This window comes from Arvicanthis niloticus, chromosome 26, assembly GCF_011762505.2.
Source record: "Arvicanthis niloticus isolate mArvNil1 chromosome 26, mArvNil1.pat.X, whole genome shotgun sequence".
NCBI classification, from domain to species: Eukaryota; Metazoa; Chordata; class Mammalia; order Rodentia; family Muridae; genus Arvicanthis; species Arvicanthis niloticus.
The window spans coordinates 33,408,435-33,430,779 of record NC_133434.1 but is presented as its reverse complement, the minus strand read 5'-3'; the positions used below and the strand labels follow the sequence as shown (position 1 = coordinate 33,430,779).

At 47.7% G+C, this 22,345-nt stretch overlaps 1 protein-coding gene across 2 annotated transcripts in view; it reads right to left on the bottom strand.

Annotated features, from left to right (window-relative positions):
• Nucleotides 1-22,342, bottom strand: part of Scamp5 (secretory carrier membrane protein 5) — a 26,054-nt gene extending 3,712 nt beyond the window's left edge. Inside the window, exons 1-6 of one of the 2 annotated variants that reach the window (XM_076925609.1) lie at nt 22,207-22,342; nt 6,685-6,739; nt 5,834-5,962; nt 1,742-1,898; nt 685-786; nt 181-298 (exon numbers count right to left, since the gene is read on the bottom strand). In XM_076925609.1, coding sequence (XP_076781724.1) covers nt 181-298; nt 685-786; nt 1,742-1,898; nt 5,834-5,962; nt 6,685-6,691 — 513 coding nt within the window. In that variant the 5' untranslated portion in view covers nt 6,692-6,739; nt 22,207-22,342. Of the gene's footprint in view, nt 1-180; nt 299-684; nt 787-1,741; nt 1,899-5,833; nt 5,963-6,684; nt 6,740-22,089 lie in introns of both variants that reach the window. The other variant, XM_076925610.1, reaches the window with a different exon arrangement.
• Nucleotides 22,343-22,345: the final 3 nt, after the last annotated feature.

Below are 22,345 nucleotides of genomic sequence, written 5' to 3'. Positions count from 1 at the left end.
ATTTGCCACCGTGTCAGGCTGTGGATTCTGGGAAATCCAAACTCAGGTCCTTATGCTTACGAAGCATTTTACCCACCATCTCCTCAGCCTCCTGAGTCCTCTTGTGACCTGGAGGAGGGATGGCTTCAGATCACGGTCCCCTCCCATTGCCACCCCCTTACCCTTGATGATTACGCATACCATGCTGAGGGCGATGAAGGAAAAGACAGCCACAACTGTGAACATGACCGTGGGAATGAGCATCACCACAGCTGAGCCGATGTTCGTCCCGAAGAAGGAGATGGTGGCAATCCAGCCGCTGTAGGAAGAAGCCAGCTGAGGGGCTATGACGTAGGAAAAGGGAACCCAGGAGCCATCCCACAGATCGTCTCATTGCCATGGGGAGAAGCCACAGGGTGGCCATATTTCTGATACTCCTGGCCTATGCTCCCAGAGCTCCTGAGCCAGAAGGCTTTTCCTCTCCAGGGCTCCTGTAAAGCCTGACACTCCTTGGCCACCCAGACACCCCTTCCCAGTTTTCCTTCCCCTCTAATCTATGGTGAACACTACTCTACTACCCCAAAGCCTCTCTTTCTATCCATCACAAGCCACTCAGTGCCCATAATAGCAAAGTATCTTAGCACCCAGGCAAGCAAACAACCCGAGTGCTACTCCACCAGCCCAGGTCAGACCTTTGCCTCTTACCAGACACCCCAGCCTGGAATTCCTACAGCCTGGATGATGCTGATGACCAGCTGGGCCATGAAGGTGAAGAAAAACGCCATGAAGCTGAAGGAGCTGTCTGTCCTGTGGCAGAGAAGATGGTTTGTCACCTGGACAGAGGCACTGGGCTTCCCTGCACCCATGAACCCAAAGCTCCTCTGGGCATAAAGGACAAGCAGACAACCCAAGTGCTTTAAATGAGACTGTAAAAAGGATGGCCTCCATCCATAGATCTTTAAAGGTTTCCATGAGTTAGGCCTGCGTGCAAGAAAGGGATGTCCTCATAAAGAGACCGTCCACATTAATGACCCTACTGGCATAGAGATAGACAGTTCCATTGTGGGAAAAACAAGCAGCTCCATTATCAAGGAACGGGAACGGGGGTGGGTGGCTCTATAGGTTCAGAAATAGAGCGTCTCGGTGGCATAGGAAAGAGACCTTACTGACACCACAACAGTAGCTAATTGGCACATAAATGGTTAGTCCTGTTGACAAAGAGATTAAAGGCTCCATGGCACTGAAATGTATAGTCTGCGGGCACCAAGACAGCCTTGCTGCTATATGCAGCCCTCCTGGCACAAAAACTGAAAATCCCAGTTGGCACTGGATAGACATTCACTGGCACCAAGGCAGCTCACCCCATCAATACATAGATAGGCATTCCCTTTGGCACAGAGTCTGATGACATCATTGGCACTGTGAGTAGTATCAGTGGGTCTTAGATGGCTGGGCTGCTTCCACTGAGACATGAATAAAGGGTTTTCTTGGTACCAAAGCAGTTATTCTTGACTGGTACAAGGATGGACAGCTCCACCAAGACAGCCCCATAGGCAAAACTTAACAAGAAGGGTAGACTGAAGAAGGAAGGAACTAAGAAAGGTCTCACTCCCAACCCTCTCAACCCAGCCAGGAACTCCCAGGAATCCCAAGCTCCACCTGACAGGCCCAGTCGAAGGTGAACCAGGGAAATGGCAGATAGACTGTGGAATAGCAGTCAGAGGGGAGCGGGTGGGAGCTGGGGTCGGCACCAACCACTTACTTGAAGGCCTTGTAAATGGGCCGAAACCAGCAGACGTAGGAGCAAGGTGTGAAGAGGATGAGCCAGAGAAAGGCCAGGCCAAAGTTGGTGGCTCCCCCGCCTCCGATCAGCCACGCGAGACAGCCCACCAGGTTCACGGCCAGCGTGACGCTGTTCACTGCAGACCCAGGAGCACACGCACACAGAGATAGACACCAGATACACACACAGACACCAAAGTCCATACAGAGATAAGGTAAGTGTCCAGGATTCCATATAGACTCACAACCAAATACATGACAAGAACACAGACAAGCAGCAAGATATGGACATATATGGACACACATGCACAAATGCAAAAACACACACACATACACACACACATATGAGAGAGAGATAGAGAGATGACCCACAAGCCATACTAATGAATACATAAGAAACACATACAATTGCATACAAACACACACACACACACACACACACATACACACATGCATGCATGCATGCACACACACACACACAGAGTACAGACTGTAAGAAAGAAAGCTGGGAGCTGGGCAGTAGTGGCGCACGCCTTTAATCCCAGCACTTGGGAGGCAGAGGCAGGTGGATTTCTGAGTTCGAGGCCAACCTGGTCTACAGAGTGAGTTCCAGGACAACCAGAGATACACAGAGAAACCCTGTCTTGAAAAAACAAAAAACCAAAACAACAACAACCAAAACAAAACAAAAGAAAAGAAAAAAGAAAGCAAGCAAGCAAGAAGCTGGGAGCTTGGGTTAACACTTTCCCAATCTACCCTTAGGAATCTGAGAAATCCCAACAACCAAGAGTCTCTAGAGCAAGAACCCAGAACTTCTGCCCAGCAAGGCCCCTGGAAGGATCTCAAAGCTTCAGAGTCCTGCCCAAGTAAGCAATGCCTCCGGTGTGTGTGGGGAAGAGTTGGAAGTGGTGTTAGAATTGAGCTTAGCAGGCAAGAGGCCAGGATTCTATCCACAAGACAAGTCAGTCCTTGGTCCTCCCAGACGCACAGCAATCACCACCGAAAAGCAAGAGATCATCTTATCTTTTCTTACAGATCAAGGACAGGAAATAGATGGAGAAAAAGACCTAAAAATCTCTCTTCAGACCACTAGGCCGCCTGCTTGGCACTTCAGTGGGGCAGACAGCAGAGGCTGGGAACTCAGTCCTTGTCTAACCCATTTCTCACACTTCTACCTTCCTTTCCTATGATCTTTTCCTCTGACCTGCAGCTCCGGGCTGCTCTACAGCTCCCCAAGTGTATCTCGAATCCATCACCCAGACTAGCAGTTCCTCCGTGGTAAGTTCCAGACTCGTCTTTCTCACCTCACCTAGAAGAGCCTAGCACTCATCACTCAGTCACAGACAGCAGAGGTAAAAGACGCTTCATTTTACAGAAAAGAAAACAGATGTTGGCACTAACACACACCTAGGTCCTCAGACCTCGAGACCTCATTCCTTCAACACTGGATGAGTCTCCAAAGATCTGCTAAGTTAACAGAGGAAGGTGGGCTCAATCCTGGCCTCAGCCAACCACCTCTCCTCCATCTTCTGAATCTCAAGGCTCAGATACATTTTCTTCAGGACCAAAGCACCTGATAGGCACCTATCGAGGACTTAAGGAGATATTTATAGATCTTAAATCCAGCTTCTGAACCAGATCTTCTCATGTGGGTGGAGTTCCAGGAGCCCAGGGCCAGGCAGAATGCTCCCCTAACTCTGACTCAGCCTGACTACGTCACCTCTGCGGCTACACCCATCTCAGGGTCCCCTTAGCAAATATGGAGATTGCTTGTGCATTTCAGGTGCTTCCCCCATTCCTGTTGATTGCTTCAAAGCTTCCTAGAGCTTTGTTGTTCTTACTGATTTTATTTGTTCTTTAAAGACAGCAATTTTGTCTGTGTGTCGTATGTGTCTGTGTTTGCCACGGTGCACACTTGTGGAAGTCAAGAGTCAGCTCTCTCCTTCTAAGGACCAAACTCAGGTTGTGAGAGTTGGTCTGTTGGCCTGGCTCTTCGCATGGAAAAGACACTATCTGTTATCTGTTATCATATTGGCTAGCATCACTCTTCCCTCCCAGGCTCTCCCATCTCCAGGTCACTTGCCCTAGCATGTATCTTGCTATTCTCCTGTCTGTCTTTGGAATGGGCACCCCCGACTCAGCCAGAACTTCTCCAGCCATGAGGCATTCTGTCTTTACTCTCCTCCTTGTCCACCTGACGGCCTGTACTTCTTTGTCATACTCTCCTTCTTTCTTCTTTTGAGATACGTTCTCACTGTACGACTCTGGTTGACCTAGAACGTACCATGCAAACAAGGCTGGCATTGAGCTCACAGGGATCCATGTGCCTCTGCCTCCCAAGTGCAGGGATTAAAGGTGTGCATTAACCCAGAATGACCATACCACACATCTTTACCTGAGCTGAATGCCCCTAAGAAAAAAGATGTTGCCGTGGGGAAGCCTGAAAGGACTAGAAATTCATAGAAACCAACCGAGGATGTCCCTGTGCATGCCTCAGAGATCTTGGAGGCTGGGTTTAGCATCCTCCCCTTCTGCTACAAAGGCAAGGATGCTAACCCCACCCTCCTCCATATATATATTTTTTTTATTATTTATGTGTATGGGTATTCTGCTTGCACGTATATCTGTATATGCATGCAATATTTGTGGAGGCCAGAAGAGGGCCTAGACCTGGAGTTACAGACAGTTGTGAGCCTTCTGGGAATTGAACCCTGGTCCTCTGGAAGAATAGACAGTACACTTAACTGCTGACCCATCTCTCCAGGGTCCTCCTCCTTGCTTAATGGGAAAAACAGAAGCCATCAGGTATAATTTCATTTTCCTTCCAATATCTACTGGCTACCCATATCTGTCCAACTTCTCTTTTCACGTTATAGGGCAGGAGATTCTTCTCTACCCATAGGCCAAGGCAGGTTGTGGAACAGTCTATAAGTCTGACCCTTTGCTATTACTGAATACTGTCCCATGAAGGGCCTGTTGTAAAGATGGTGATTTGTGTTTGCTTGCTTTTTATTCTCATTCTGTCTCTCTGTCTCTCTCTGTCTCTTGGTATGTGTGTGTGTCCATGTCTGTATTTGCCATAGTGCACATGTGGAGGTCAGAGGACAACTTTCAGGAGCCTTTCTTTATATCCACCTTGTTAAGGCATGGTCCCTCTAGTTTCTGAACTTTGTACTCCAAACTCAGCCAGCCTTCCCAATGTCCAGGTGTTTGTTTCCTGCCTCTGCCTCCCATCTTGCCCTGTCCTGGGATTACAGGTTCGTAACACCACATCCAACTTTTACATGAGTTCCAGGTATGGAACTCAAGTTACCAGGCTTGTGGGCCAAGAGCGTTCACTCCTCCTTCACAGACTGAGATAGCCGTTAGCCCAAGACAGCCCAAGATCCTCTTGACACAGCTGAGCACAGGTCAAGCAATGTCACCTGTAACAGATGCCAACTGCAGTCACACTATAGACTGTCCTCCGTCACGTGCCTAAGCGGTATCTTCTGACTGCCCTGAGCAAAGTCAAGTATATGCCTCATGACAACACTATTCCACTAGCTTTTCTCAGACCATGACAAACCCTCATCCCTAAATCCTTAGAGAATTAAAATCCTCGCTACCTGGAACATTAGCTATCCGTGAGCTATACTCTCTTTCTACAACAGAGACCTGCTGTTTGGGAGGTAGAGCATCCAAACCAGATTCCTTGTCTCCTAACTTCTGGTTGAATGCTCTTCTCTTGGAGAAACACATCAAGGAACATGGGGCTTTAAAGGAAGGGCTCTTCTCCAAATCCAGAATCTTGGCAGTCACCACAGGTTCCCTGGAAAAGTATTCCAGGGGGAAGGGGTAGAGAAGCAAAAAGAAACCCCACTCTGTCAACAAGAGAGAACAAGGAAGGGAAGAAAAGAGAGGCCTCCACAAAAGAAACTGAGGCCCAGTGAGCAAGCGGCCAGTGAAAGTGAGCTTGCCGGGGACTAGCAGGGGGATTTCCCAGGCCATGCAGATGCTATGGTTGGAAAGCAGGGTGTGCAAGCACCCCTCCCCAAGGCCAGCCCTTCTCCCTCATCCCCACAGCACTCACACATCCAGAGGTAGTAGAGGCGCTTGGTCAAGCTGAGATGCTGGGGAGGGATGTCTGCCTCAAAGTCTTGGTAGAAACATGGCTTCAGTGGGATGAATTTGGGCAATGGTGGGAAGTTGTTCACTTTCTCTGTGGATGAGACACAGTGCAGGGCATCAACGTGGATAATTCCCCTGGCCTCCCTTCTTGGTCCTATATGCCCCTCCTGGCTGGACTGCCTACAGATCCTATATACTCCTGGCCTTATGCCTTGGTTGCTCTGCTACCCCGACCCAAAGGTCCCTACTTCCTGAATCAGCCATGACGATCCCAAAGAAATCAAAGATACTAAAACAGCACCTATCAAGAGAATACAAAAATAATAAAAGCTGCTATGGGGTGAGGTGTTCCCCACAGTACAGAGCAAGTTCTCTGGCATAGGTGAGAGTCTAGAGATGTGGGTTCTGGCGTCTACTCCATCATTAGTCATTTCCTTCAGTGCCCCTCTCTAGACCTCAGCTGTTCAGAGGAATGGATCTAGGCTACATGGTCTTTAAAGTTCCCTCCAGCTTTGGCACCGTGTATCTCTGAACCTTTAGAAACCAGAGGGATAAAGTCTCAAAGTACAATAGTAACACCAGAATGGGACAGACCACCCATGCTGCGATTTGCTCAGCTGGGGGTAAGACAGGGCTGTCAAGATGCTCAGCTCAGGTCCCCAGGCTCAAAATCTAACGCAGGGCTAGATGGAGCTATGACGTTCTCAGACAGACAAGCTAGAGTTGGGGATTCCGGGGGACAAGGGCCAGATACTTTATGCCTTTTTTTTTTTTTTTATCATGTCTACCCCAACATGGCCCACCTCTCCTTACCTGCCATGATGGACCAGCCAGCTCAGTAAGCCTGCTCACACCTCTTTGTCCTGACCTGGAAGGAAAGAAAAACTAGATGAGAAGGAGATCAGAACACCGGTCTAACTCAGCTCCCCTCCTCGCTCCAGCTTTGCTTCTCGCTCTCTGAAGCATGACACGCTCCCATAGCCACTGCGGAATGAACCCAAACGCATCAGCTGCATCTTCCTGTTCCCACCATGCTTATTAGTTTTAAATGTCAACTAGCCACAATCTGGAATACCCTGGGAAGACAACCTCAACTGACGAGTTGCATAGATCAGGTTGGTCTATGGGTGTGTCTGCGAGAGTCTGTCTGGACTATTGATCGGTGTGGGAAGACCCAGACCAACATTCCCTGGGCAGGTGATCCTGGACTATAGAAGTGAAGAAAACTTGCTGAACATAGCTGGTAAGCAAGCAGCATCTCTATGTTTCCTTGTCTCTGCTCTTGACTATGGACAGGATGTAACTAGCTGTTTCCATTCTTGCCTCGACTTCCCCCTCAGTGATAGCCTATAACCTGGACCTATAAGTATAACAAACTCTTCCCTCCCCTAAGTCACTCTTGGCCAGCATATTTTGTTTTGTTGTTTTATTTTGAGACTGTTGGGAGCCGACTTTAGTAGAAAGCAGCTATCAACTTTGCAGCCATCTGGAACCATATACCCTGATGAGAGACTTGTTTTTCAAAAGCCTACAACAGCTGAAGCACACTCTGATAAATATATTGTTTATCCCACATAGCTTGTTTTGCTGTTTAGTGACCCCAGCTGCATGGTGCACGTGGTAAAGTGTTTTCACCTGTGTTCTCCTGCTTGTGCTTATAAATACCCAGGAGGATTTCCTTGTAAGGGGTGGTGTAGTAGTGGTGGTCAGTAGGAGGAGAATATAGTCTATGGGAGACAGTAACAAGACTTGACCACACACCCTGTCTTGTCTCCATTCTTCGAGTCTCTTGCCCCTCCATCCCCACTCTCTCTCTTGACCACAGCACTTAGCCCCAAAGCGTGGGGCAGTGTGGACAGCAACATAGTAGCCTCAAAGTGTGAGACAGTGCGATCCTCAACATGAGACAGGGTCTTACTGTGCAGCCCTGGCTGGCCTGGTACTCACTATATAAAACAGGCTGGTCTTGAACTCACAGAGAGCACCTGTCTCTGTCTCCTGAAGAGGGAGATTAAAGACATGCACCATCAACCCCAGTTGGTCAGGGTGTTTTATAACAGTAACAGAAATGAAACTAAATCCACTGTTTGCCTCGAGGCACAAAGTCTATCCTCAGAAAACCCCACTCAGGGCTATCGTGATAACACAGATGGATAAAAGTGGCATGCATGTGATGACTTACTTAGATCCCTAGAACCCATAGTGAAAGAAGAGAACTGGCTCCCAGAACTTGTCCTCTTATCACATGTAACACCAACAATGGTAAATAAAGTGAACGAATAAACAGAAAGAAAACTCCCAGAAGGTGAGGCAAGGGCATTCCATCCTCTGCCCCGCACAGACTAAGCTACCCTCCCTTCCTGCCATGTGTTCACTTATTAGAACTTCATTATCCAGGCAGACACCTTTGATCCCAGCACTTTCGAGGCAGAGGCAGGCAGATTTCTGAGTTCCAGGCCAGCCTGGTCTACAGAGTGAGTTCCAGGTCAGCCAAGTGCTACACAGAGAAACCCTGTCTCAAAAAACAAAAACAAAACAATGACCCATTTTGTTCTCAAGACAGATATGGCCTCTGCCCTGAAGGTGAAGCAGTCCACAGCTCCTGCTGTCAGTCACATGGGAGAAACATGGCTGCCGCACTGGTTCATACTTGCAGCCCTCAGCTAGCACTCTTGAGGCTGGCGCAGGCTCGAAACCAGCCTGGGCCACCATAGTGAGACTGGGATTCCTGAGACTAAAAAGAGACCTGGAGGTGGATCTGCAGAAGGAAAAAAAAAAAAAAAGAAGAAGAAGAAGAAGAAAGCCAGACTCCCAGTCACTTAGCCCATCAGGCAGATGATGATAGCCCATGACCAGGAACATGGGTGAGAAGTGGTCCAGGGTCCAGGGAGGACAAGCTGCATCATGGCCGTGGTGGGAAGATTGGCAGGCAGGGCTTCATGCCAGCATCTGGAGTACATGAGGTCAGAAACTGAGCAGAAGCCTGCCTGGCACATGCATTATGTCATCAGTTAAGACTGTAGAGATAATCTCTTTTGTACTGTGTGGAAGCATCACCTGTCAATAAAAATCTGATGGCCAATGAGCTGAGGCAGGATTAGAAGGTAGGATATCTGGCAGAGAGAGGAATTCTGGGAGAGTCAAGCATGGGAAAAGAATCCCCACCCAGACTCTGAGGAAGGTGAACTATGAGTCTAAGGAGAGGTAACTAGCCATGTGGAAGACACAGAAAAGTATAAATGGGTTGATGTAAGTTACAAGCTTGTCGTGGAAGAGACGTAGGCATTTATCCATAAATAAGCCTCCAAGTAGTTATTCAGGAACTGGGGTAGAAGAGCCCACGCTTCCATAATGCCATGGAAGCCACTGTGCAATCACCAGCTAGAACAGCACTCCAAGTGGACACGTATGTAATCAAGACCAAAAAAGTGGTCCATAATCAAGTGCAATGACAATCCAGCATTTTCAAAGCTTAGCTGATAAAAAGTTTCTTTTTTTTTTTTTTTTTTTTTTTTTTTTTTTTTTTTTTTTTTTTTAGCAAAACTGACCTATGATGTCAAAAATGAGGACACATTCTGCAAGACAGCTCAGTGGATAAAAGCTACCACCGACACACGCCTTTAATCCCAGCACTTGGGAGGCAGAGGCAGGCGGATTTCTGAGTTCTAGGCCAACCTGGTCTACAGAGTGAGTTCCAGGACAGCCAGGGCTACACAGAGAAACCCTGTCTCTAAAAACCAAAAACAAAAAACAAAAAACAAAAACAAACAACAACAACAAAAGCTACCACCGAGACTGATTACGGAGCAAGTGTTAGCAGCAAATCCATCTGAGTAGACACACGGCATCTTCACTATCCTTTTAACTTCTGAGTGGTGTGAAAGTTTCTAAATAACACATTAGAGGCAAATACGAATAATGCCAGTGATGGGTCACAAAACACGGGAAACGGTGCCGCCTTCCGTGATCGCAGCACTGATGATGCTGAGGCGAGAGGAGCACACAGTGAAAGCCAGCTTGGGATACAGGGCTTGATGGAAGGGAATGAAGGGACCTTGGATAGAGCTCACAGGATTAGAATGTACAGGCTTGAGCGGGCAGGATGGCTTAATGGGTAAAGTGTCTGAGACCAAGCCTGAGGACCTGAGTTCAGTCTCTAGACCCCACATAGTGGAAGGAAGGAAATGACCCCCACAGATTGTTCTCAAACTTCCACAAGTACTCCACGAGGCTCGTATGCCTATGTGCATGCACGCACATTAAATTTAGAAGTTAAAAGGGGGAGGGGCTGGAGAGATGGCTCTGTGGTTAAGAGCACTGGTTGCTCTTGCAGAAAACTCAGGTTTGGTTCCAAGCACAGATATTATAGCTCAAAATTGTCTGTAGCTCCAGTTCCCAGGGACTCGCTGTCCTCTCTGACCTCTGTAGAAACCAGGCAGACATATGGTACCCAGTACACACACACACACACACGTGCGCACGCATGCACATATATGCAGGCACATATATAAAATCATTTAGACCCACAGACTAAAACTAAATCTTTCTTTAAAATAGAAAGAAAGACAGAGAGAGAGAGAGAGAGAGAGAGAGGGAGGGAGGGAGGGAGGGAGGAAGGAAGGAAGATAGAAAGAAAGAAAAGTAGGTAGGTAGAATGTATAAGGCCCTAGATCTAATCATCAACACACACACACAAAAGAGTGGGGGAGCACAGTCCTTTTTCATTATTTTTAATGTGTATTATTTTATGTGTCAGTGTTTCGCCTGAATGTACATCTATGCACCACATGTGTGCACTATCAGAAAAGGGCGTTGGATCCCCTGAGACTAGAGTTATGGATGGTTACACCACCACGTGGGACTGTAATGGCCAAGGATTATGGAAGAATGGTGGAGGGAGCTTCAACCCCCAGATACCTCAGACATGAGATAGCACGAGTTGGCGACCTCTCCCATCCCAACCCAGAGCCAGCCCCCAGCATCAACCCTAGCAGGAATTTATGACCTTACAGCTGTCAAGCTTCCTTGTTTGACCTTATAAGTGCCCCCCACCCAACTCTCTAGCTCCCGAGGGTGTAGATGATGCATCTTCGAACACGTCTTCCCTGGCCAATGGTACACAACCACACAAATCTTGCCCCAGAGACCCTGGCCACCTCCCCAGGGGCATGAATACCCTTTTCCACCCACTAAACCAAACCAGTTCCCTGAAGCTGTTCCCGGCTGTGTTCTTTACCCTCACACTCACTGCTGACATCCTGCACCCCAATGGACCTGGCTATCTGAGGGGGGGAAGTGGACACGGGCAACACCACCATGGGGATGCTGGGAATCGGACCCAGGTCCTCTGGAAGGGCAGCCAGTGCTATTACCACTGAGTCATTACAAAGTTCTTTTTGATAAAGCCGAAGAAATGACTGAATTTTTAAAACTCACCGTTCTGGGCTAGAGATATCACTCAGTGGCTTTCTGTACAAACATGAGAGACCAACTGCCCATTGCTGTTGGCGTCAAAAGATACAAGAATCAGTGGGGCTTGCCAGCCAGCCTAACATCCTCCTCTGGTCTCTGGGTGAACTCACATGGGCACACACATTCACACACACATGGGAAGGACACACACACTAATGTAACACACATGCAGACAGACAGACAGACAGACAGACACACACACACACACACCCCTACTCTCCCATCCCTGCACAACAACAACAGATATAGACAGGGATTACTTAGCTACCTAAGCCACTGGGAGACGGTTGCTATGGAGAAGCAACAATGTGAGTGTCACATTTTAGAGAGCTTATTAATTCTGAGAGAGAAAAGATATCCCTACGGTGAGAGAATCTGGCAGACCAAATGATTAAACTTAGCATTCGTGGTAACAGAATGCACAATGTATTCCCAGAAGGACACACAATCATCTGTGTAATATTGTTGCCAAAAAATGTTAAATCTGAAAGTAAGTATGAGCCGAGCATGGTCAAACATGCCCATAGTGCCAGCAAGAGAGACAGAAGCAGCAGAATCAGGAGTTCAAGACCAAGGTGAATTACCAAAGGCCCCATCTCACAAAGAAGGGTGATTAGTTGCTGAAAAGGAAAAACAGGAGCTGGAGAGATGTCTTAGCGGTTAAGAGCACTGGCTGCTCTTCCAGAGGTCATGAGTTCAATTCCCAGCAACCACATGGTGGCTCACAACCATCTGTAACTGGATTCAATGCCTTCTTCACATAAAATAAATAAATAAATCTAAAAAAAAAAAAAAAAAAAAAAAAAAAGAAAAAAGAAAAAAGAGAAGGAAAAACAGCTGTTCACAGAAAAACAACTGCCACATAGGTCTACTTATCTGAGGAACCAAGTCAAATTTACAAAAATACATACAAAAAAAAAGAAAGAAAGAAAAAAGAAAAGAAAGAAGGTAATCAATTAGAGGGGGGAGAGCTGGAAAAAAGGAGATTTGGGGATCTCTGATGCAAGTAGGTGGAAAGAAGCAGATGCAGACAAGTGTGGGGCCTTGGAATGCAGCGCAGTCTGCCCCACGCCCCCTCATTCCACGACTGTACGCGCTGGAATGACAGGAAGGAGCCGAGAGCAGGCCACCTGGCTAATAGGTGGTACAACACAGTCTAAGTGCTCTGGGACAGTGACTTGGAAAGCTGTGGGAACCAGGATGCCTCCGTGGTACCTGCTGGTGCAGAGGAAGCCATATCAGATCTGAATACAGGAAGGTCAGACAGGCATTAGCTGGACAAAGGAGTGAGGAAAACTGAAAGGTCAAAAGAGCAACGGCCTCCGTGATGCAAGGGATACAGAGGCAGAGTGACAGAAAGCTTCAAGGGATGGAGGACAGGAGAGGCAAAAAGGTTGCGGGAGGCTGGAGGGAAAGCTCAGTGGTTAGGAACACTTACTGCTGTTGAAGAAGACCCAAGTTCAGTTCCCAGGCAGCTCACGACCTCCTGGAATTCCAGCTTCAGGAGACCCAACAGCTTCTGGTCTCCTCGGGCACATGTATGCACATGCACACACCCATACACAGACACATACATGTACACATTATCAAAATATTATTAAAAGGTGGGAAGGGATGAAACACAAATGGAGTTATGTCTTTCTTGAAGACCATGGGCAAGGTCTGGCTTTGCCCTTAAAACTATGGGACACGGTGAAGGATTTTGTCCTTCCAAAAACAACAGAAAACCCTCAGTCTACTTTGGACTTGGTTGGTGGGTTGGTTGGTTTGAAACAGGTTATCACACTGTATCCAACCAAGGCTGGCCCAGGACTCAATATGTATCCTAGGCTAGCTTCAAACTCATGACAATCTTGCCTCAGTGTGTGGTAAGAGAACAGACATTCCCCAACAGGCCCAACTCAGACAGCTTCTATACAGCCAAAAAGCCAAAATCTCTATCATAAATAAATACAACTCTGAGGGCTGGGGAGACAACTCAGTAGATGAAAGCACTAGCCACGCAGATCTGAAGAGGAGTTCGATCCCTGCATCCCAGACAGACATTAAGGCTCACACTTGCAATCCCATTATAGCAAGATGGGAGGCAGGGACAGGAGAATCTCTAGAAAGCTTGGAGCCAAGCTGGCCTAAAGCAGGCAGAGCAGACACAACAGGAGACACCCCGCCTCAAAACAAGGTGGACGCCAGCTATGGTGAGACAGAGGCAGGCAGATCTCTGTGAGTTCAAGGCCAGCCTGGTCTACAGAGTAAGTTCTAGGACAGCAGGGCTACACAGAGAGACCTTGTCGCAACAACAACAAAGAGAAGAGATGAGAGATGAATAGCAACTCCCAAAAAGTGTTCTCTTATCTCCACATATGTACCATGACACACATGCATTTGCTCCGGCTTGCTTGCTCCCCCCCCCCCATCCCACACTACATACATACACACACACACACCCCTAATTTTTTTGAGACAGTCTTACTATATAGATAGCCTATACACAGCCTTACTACTGGCTAGCCTAGAATCACTATGTAGACTAGGCTAGCCTTGCAGTTACAGAAATTTGCCTATTTCTGCTTCCTAATGGCTAAGATTAAAGGTGTGTACCACCACACTGGGGTAAAAAAAAAATTATCTTTACCTCTTTTTTTTTTTGTTTAAGAACTTTATACATGACTACTGTATTTACATTATACCCTTCCCCATGCCCTCAAGTCCATGGACTTTTAAAAATTATTCTCATATGTGTGTATGCATGTTTAACTATATAAACACAACAACGTGCTACTAAGTACATTATTTACTATGGTTCGTATGTACATATGTTTAGGGCTGACTTGGTATTGGATAACCAGTTAGGAAGCTCATTCCTGGAGAATACAGATTCTCCTGAAAAAAAAAAAAAAAATTAAAGAACAAAACCAAAGTTCGTAGGACACATACTTATAAACCTAGGACTTGGGACATAAAAGCTTGAAGACCAGGAGTCTGAGGCCAGCCTGGACTATCATGAGAACTTGTGAGACCTTATCTCAATAAACAAACACAAACAAGCAAAACCAGCTTAGAGACGGCTCAGTGGGTAAAGGTGCTCGCCCAGCCCTCAGCCTTCGGTCCACCCCTGGACTCCACACAAAGGTGGAAGAGAAGAAATGACTCCACGATGTTGTCCTCTGACCTCCACATGCCCCCACAGAAATATCATGTGCTTGTACACACAATATTTTTTAAGGGCATGAAATTAAAAAAAAAAAAAAAAAAAAAAAACTTCAAAATCTACTTTCTCGGCAGTCATTCTTAAACTGCCTAACCTTTAGGCCTCTCAGTTTTGTCAGTTTTGTAGCAGAATGTCATGTACGTATGCTGAGCCAAACTTCTAGCCCCATTTTATGAATCCTTTGCTTCATTTTAATGTATAGTTATATCTATATCATAAAAATGAGATCAAATATGCTGTGTCATAATCTGATTTTTTTTTTTGAAACAGGGTTTCAACGTGTAGCTCTGGTTGGCTTGGGATTCTCATAATCCAATGTTTTCTTCTCATCCCCCCAACCCCCACCCCAAGTATGTCTATGTACTTTGTGCCTGCAATGCCTGGAGTTGCCAGAAGACAGCATCAGACCCAGGACTAAGAGTTACAGCCAGTTGTGAGCTGCCATGTGGATGCTGGGAATTGAACCCAGGTCCTCCTGAAAAGCAGCCAGTGCTTTCAACCACTGAGCTATCATCTCTTTGGCCCCACTCAATAACATCTTATAAAAAATGTTTCAGTGCAGCTCTCCTGAGAAGCCTATGCCCAGACTTGGGTGTGGCCTATCCTTTTCCTAAGTGCCCCTCTCTCTTAATGCTGATGCTTAGGGCTATGGTAAAATCCTTTCTTAATAAACTCTCACTTTCTCTTCCGTAAGTGGTATATGGTGATCTGTGAAAATGGTCATCTCTACCCTGAGTCACATGGCGTCAATAGCTTCGTGCCTCTGTGCTCACTTTAAGAATTCACCCATGAAACTGCTCAAGCCGAGGCATGGTTTCCAGGGCACGCATGCCCAGAAAGCCAATGAGTACCTCTAAGCTGTCCCTTTAAAGTAGCAGTGAGTACCATTCTGAAGGCACAGGAGCAGCAGAGTCAGTAGATGTGCCCAGGCCAAAAGGTGTGACTGGACACAGGATCAGTGGCTCAAAGAGAATACTGAATTTTTTTAAAGCCAGATTTGGTGACTCGTATTTCAATCCCAGCACCTGGGAAATGGAGGCAGAAGTTTCAGGAAGTTCAAGGTCATAGTTGGGCTATGTTTTAAGTTTGAGAACATCTTGGGCTATAGTGGGGGTCGCTGAAGAAATTAGCTCAACAATTAAGTGCAGGTATTGGTCTTTCAGGGGACCTGAGTTTGCTTCCCAGCTTAGAAACTTAAGTAAGTCTAGAGATCCACTCTGGTCTCCAAAGACACCTATCTCACCTGCACATGCCTGTGCACAGACATACATATATAATTGAATAAAATAAAGCTTTCCAAAAACAAAACCATAAGCTCATTCCTGAACCCTAGCACTTGGGAGGGCCTCAAAGGGGTGAGGGGAAGGAGGAGCGAGCACTTGCAAAGAATAAAGCAGAAGTTACTATGGTGCCTTTAATCTCAGCACTCTGGAGGCAGAAGCAGGCAGACCTCTGTGAGTTCAAGGCCAGCTTGGTCTACATAGTTACAGGACAAACAGGGCTCTATAGAGAGGCATTGTCTCAAAAACAACAACAAAGAAGGAGTAATACAGAATCTAAGGATTTCAACCCAGATTCTTTGGTCATCTAACATAGTCAACTGGACAAAATACCCAAGATGCACCACTGTCTATACAGAACTCATGACTGGTTCAATACATACATAAGCTCCCCCGCCACACTGAGAGGATTCTCACCGAAGAGGAACAAGACGTTCCTAAGCCAGTAAAGGAAGACAGAGGGTCTCTCTGAAGAAACAAGACTTTATTGCATGGGAATAAATTCAATGTAAAATAAATACAAACAAAAAGTAAAATAAATATAAATCCTAACTCTACTTAAAAAAAAAAAAAAAGAAAGAAAGAAAGGAAGGAAGGAAGGCAGGCAGGCACAGAAGGAAGGAAGGTAGGTAGGTGGCACGGTGGCTCAGCAGGTAAAGGACCCTGCCATCAAGCATGACAACCTGAGTTCCCTAGAACTCACATGCCAGAAGAAGTAAACTGATTCCTGAACGTTATCCTCTGGCCTCCATAAGTATGTTGTAACACACACACACACACACACACACACACACACACACACACTAAACAAATAAATGAAAAACTACACAAAAGATTTATTTCATGTGCTGGGTGTTTTGCCTGCATGTATGTCTGTGCACCATATGTGTGCAGTGTTCATGGAGGTCAGGAGAGAGTGTCAAATCCCCTGGAATTAGGGTTACAGATGATTGTAAGCCACCATGTGGGTGCTGGGAACCGAACACAGACCTCTCTGGAAAGCCACCAATACTCTTAACCACGAACCATCTGTCCAGTCCATAAAAATATTTTTAAAGAATTCAGTTTATGTGTATAAGTGATTTTCGTGCACGTATGTATGTACAACAGATGTATGCCTGGTACCTGCGACCACCAGAAGAGGGCGCTGGAGCCCCGGTCTCTGGAGTTACAGATGGTTGTAAGCCCCCACGTGGGTGCTGGGAACTGAACCCAGGTCCTCCAGAAGAGCAGCCAGTGCTCTCAATCTAAATCTCCTCTCCAGCCCCAAGAAAAACATTTTTAAATAAGGAAATAAAAACTCTCCTATTAATGAGTACAGATCTATCTTAATCTTTTTAATGACTGGCCAGTTAGGTCAACAACAACCATGGCCAGGATGCAGTCGGGTGTGACTTAGGCTGACCCGACAGTCAGAAGGTCACAGCTTCCAGGAAGCACCAGAGTAGAGCCAGGCTGCCAAGAAACTGGAAAACTTTGAGTGAAAAGAAGAAATGAATCAAGGAGCTGAAGACATGGATGGCTTAGTGGTTAGAAACACATCAGGTGGCTTCCAACCTGTAATAGCCCCAGGGGACCCAACACCTCTGACCTCCACAGGCATCTGCACTCACGTGCACATACCCGCAGGCAGACACACACACCTGCACATAATCAAATGTAAAATCTTTTATATATATATAAAAAAAATCCAGGCTCAATGGTGCATGCCTATCCTAATTGCACTTGGGAGAAGAAAGCAGGTGGCCAGATCCCATATCAAAACCAAACAAGGCAAGGACTGGGGCTGTAGCTTTGTCTGCATGCACAAGGTTCAGGGTTCAGTCTCCAACACCCTACAGAATGGGTGTGGCAGGACACACCTATAATCCAGCAACAAAGCAGAGAATCAGTTCTAGGTTATTACCAGCTACCCAGTGAGTTACAGGCCATCCTGGGCTATAAAGGACCGCCCCCCAAGCCCCTCATGACCTGCAAAAAATAAAAGCCCAAGTGAACCATGGGCTACAGAATGAGACCCGAACAAAACTACAGCAGCTATGACACTGGATAGGAAGCTTTCTTCCAGGTCAGGAAACATAACTACATTAATAAACCAGGAGGAAGACATGAAAGCAAGGACAGAGGCTCAGGAGGCAGCAGAGGGGCATGACTGATGGGCAGTGGCACTCTGGGAGACACAAAGGGTCAGTGTCCACCATACCTCGCAGGGCTTTCCGCAAGGACCCTCCTTGCTAGAATTCAAGAGATGCATGAAAAATGCCCAGCGTGGTAGCACAGGTCTGTAATCCCGGCATTCGAGCAGCTGAGGCAGGAAGATCAATATGGATTAGACAGCGGCCTGGGCTACGTGATGAGACCCTGTCTCAAAAGAAAGAAAGGGGCTAGAGCGACAACACACGTTAAGAGCACTGCCAGCTCCTCCAAGGGGACCAACTTCAATTCCCAGCCAGCACCCACAGGGCAGCTCAGAACTGTTTCTAACTCCAGGGGATCCAACAGCCTCTTCTGGCCTCCAAAGGCGCCATGCATGCAAACGGTACACAGACACAGAAGCAGACAAAACACCCATACCTTAAAAATGTTAAATTTTTAACGCTCTTACTTTTAAGAAGAACGAGTGGACAGGGAGGGCAGAAGCACAGGCATGGCTCCATCTCTCTCATCTCCCTAATCACCCTCTACCTGAGTAAAGGGCTTTAGGCTTACAGTCCAGGTTGGAATGTTCCTGCCATGGAACAGACTGAAGAGCTGATGAGGGTGAGGAAGAGTTTTTAGGTGTTTTAGATGACCAGAAGTTATAACTAAGATAGGACACCCTGCTGGAAGCAGGGTCACCCTGCCCTGATCTAACGGTTTTCTATATTCTGAGTGGAGCATCCAGAAAGGAATCTGCTTCTCGGTAGGGCACACAGGCAAAACGGTCCAGTGACTGAGGGCATGGAACCCACGGATGTGAGCGACCATAGGCCAATGAGAACAAGCCAGGGTGTTGAGGGGGCACCGCCTTCCCCAAACAGAACGGGATATGGAATGAGAGCCTGCTTCCAAAATAAAGGCCTCCAGAAAAACGAGGTAGACAAGTAGGGGATTGGAGGTAAAAACTAGATTATAGGAGTCTCAAGGGAGGATACTCCCCCAACTCTGACTCCAGCCTGACCCATCAGTGATAGCAAAGTCTTAAAGTCGCATGTGAACAATCCAGAGCACAAGTCTGGTTTGTTTCTGAAACTAAGGACTCAGAAGAGCTGCAGAAGGCTGAGATCACAGGGGTATCAACTTGTTCAGCAGTCACCAGCCAGAGGAAGCTAAAAAAACCAACCACACTGGGGCTGGAGAGATGGCTCAGTGGTTAAGAGCAGGGTCCTTTGTCCTTAGGACTAGGCTACCTTTTTCTTGGAGAAAGGAGTGGTATAGGAAATGAAAGATATCACTGGCTTTTATAATCGAAGCTCTTAGATGGGGAATTAGCAATTTGTTCTTCAGGTGAGAATCTTTTGTAATTAGGGGGAGGAGGAAGCATGTTACAAGGCTCCTGAAAAAAAAAATGGGGGCTTAGTAAAGCATCTTATTATCAAATAAGATACCATACATAACTGAAACTTTGGGTTGGTTTTAGTTTGTTTTGACACAGGCTTTTGCTAGGTATCTCTGGGTGGCCTGAAACTCACTATTTAGGCCAAACTAGCCTTGAAATCCCAGCAATGCTACCTTAGCCGCCCAGCTGCTGAGTACGGACACACACCACCACACCTGCTCCAACAGAACCTGAATGAAGGTTGTTTACGAACCTAGACTGTAACTCATTCTATCCCTTAGTGGGCCTGACTGACCCTGCAATCGTAAAAACAAAAGTCCATGGTAAATGAAAGGAAGTCAAGCCTGGCTCCAGGTCCAGCCAGGGGCCCGAGACGAGTTCCAAGTGTTCTCAGCTTGCCAATAAGAGCCTCATCTCTGGCACAGAAGTGGTCATTCGTGTCTGCTTCCTGCTTGACCTCTGACCCTCTTCTCCTGATCTCAATCCCATCTGCAGCCCTGAAGCCCAGAGCTATGAATCACCCTCAAAAACCAGCACTCTCCTGGCTGTGCTATCATCACGCTGCTGATGACGCTGTGGTACCCTCCTGCAGGTACAGATCCTGCTCCTGGCATTTGAAGAGTTATGCCAATCAGCTGCAAATTCCTCCTCCCTGCTCACTAACCCGCTCTCTCTCTACCACAGGCTGAAATTTCTATACACACAACATTTTGGAGAATACCATGTCTAATCACCCCAGTGACTCCAAACCAGCAGCCTATCACCTTCCCTAACCTTACCACTTCCCACACCTCCTCTGTGACCCTTCCCAAACATGCTGTTCTGTATTCCACTGCATCAATTCTAAAGCAGTCACTGGTGCTTAGTCTCCTCTTTCATCCCTCACAGGTGGAGGCCGTTTTGTTTTGAAATAGAGCTTTGCTGAGTAGCCCAGGCTGACCTTAAAAGCCCAGTAATCCTCCTGCCTCAGCCTTCCAACTGCTGGGATTACAGGCATGTGCCTTTCTACTGGACTTCACACAATCTGTAGGTTGAACCCAGATGCTAATTTGTTCTGTTTCTTAGTATGAGGTTAGAGGGGACAGGCCCTGAAGTGGGGAAAATCAGGTCCATGGTGGAGAGAAGATTTCAGATGGGGTCAGAGCATACTGAGCCCCACACTGAGAACACTCACCCCATATTTAATACTTAAAGCTTGGATATCCTCCCCAGGAGGGCTAATGCCTTCCCCTAAACAGGCAAAGGCCAGCGCTGCTGTTAACCCAGCTGTATCACACTTCCTTCAGGAAAGCTTCAGACCCCAAACTGACAGCAAAGCAGGAAGTGTAGCGTGGAGAGGAAATCTGGTGGAGAGGAAGCCAGACAGGCAGAGAGGAAGAGGGGAAAGAGAGAACTCAGAGGATTCTCTTAAACTAGAACAAGACATTTCCTCAAGGGAGGTCACTACTTACTCCACTTACCCTGTCCCTAGAGAAAGTGTTAGCAGAAAAATACCCAGAGAGGGATATCAACTTGTTCAGCAGTGACCAGCCAGAGGGGGCTAAAGAAACAACCACACTGGGGCTGGAGAGATGGCTCAGTGCTGGCAAAACACCTGTGTGTGTGTGTGTGTGTGTGTGTGTGTATCAATTTAAAAACATAAAGGAAAGAAAAACAGAAATGGCCACAAGTCCCAGGACCCCTAATCTCCTCTGTTAACCCTCCATTTTCGATGGCCCATTCGTGACATGGTTCTCACTCAGCAATGGAGAACTGGCCCTGTCTTTCCAAGTTCCCACAGAAGCTAAACTAGCAACCCCAAGCAAAATCTCTCTGCCAACCATGGCCCTGCCAGAACCGTCTCCCTCTTTCACAGCCCTGATGGTGAAGACATAATGGGTAACGCACGGGTTGCAAATTTCTCTAGACCATCCCTCCCACACACACACCACGGACAGGCTGGGGTGGGGCAGCAGCGCTTCATGCCCACCTCTGAACTTTTGTCCATTACCACCCTGAGATATCCTCTCTCGCCTCTGCCTCCTTCCGAACCCCACCTCCAGAAAGTCTCCTCCTGACAGCTGCTGCCTCTTGTCTCGGTCTCCAGCCCTGGCCTTTGCCGATCTCAAGTTGGCCTCGAACTACCAATTATCAGTCATAGTCTCACTTGACTCCCCCAGACTCCAGATCAGGAGAACCCCAAAGCAAGGACAGGGATTGGTTCTTACACATCTCCCCTCCTTCCTCGTGACTGACTGGTGCTAACGTTGGATGCGCTACATCCAGCACCCCCATCCCACTACCCAAAGCCCTGGTGGTATCCGGGCCCTAGGCAGTGCACCCATCCCCCTCCTCCAAAATCCAAGCTGCTCAGAGCCGCGGTACAAAGGTCGGCCTCCCAGGGGTGAGTACAACTTGGGTCCACCTGCAGGTGCCTTTTGTGATACCACGGTCACCAGATTCCAGACGTTCCCATCCCCGGCCGCATGCGCCATCCCAAAAGGAGGAGGCCGGCTTCCAGGGGATGTCAGGTGGAACTCGGGGTTTGTGGGGTGGAGGGGCCCAAAGCTCAGGCTCCATCCAAGGGCCTGACGTCACCCAAATCTCGGGCTCCCTCTGCGGGGATAGAGAATGAGGAAACCGGGATGGAGAGGAGGGTTTAAGGGTGTCCAAGGAGCTCTTCGGCACCCCAAGCACGAAAGGTCACCTCGTCTCCCCACCTCCCCAGCAGCTCGACCTACCCCTTCAAATGAAAAGGGATGCTTTGAAGGCAGAAAACTGGAGCCGCTGACACCTCTCCAGCCCAGCTCGCAGCTTCCCTGCAGAGCCCTCCTCGGGTCCCCAGGCCCAGGACTCACCAGCTCCGGCCGCTCGGCTGCAGAAAGGCAGTCGGGTTGCGCCGCGCTGAGCCGCGCTGCACCGGGCGATCAGGCGCGGAGCCGGCCGCGAGCGGCTCCCGGGTTGGGGGCGGGGAGCGTGTGCGCGCGTCCGAGGCGG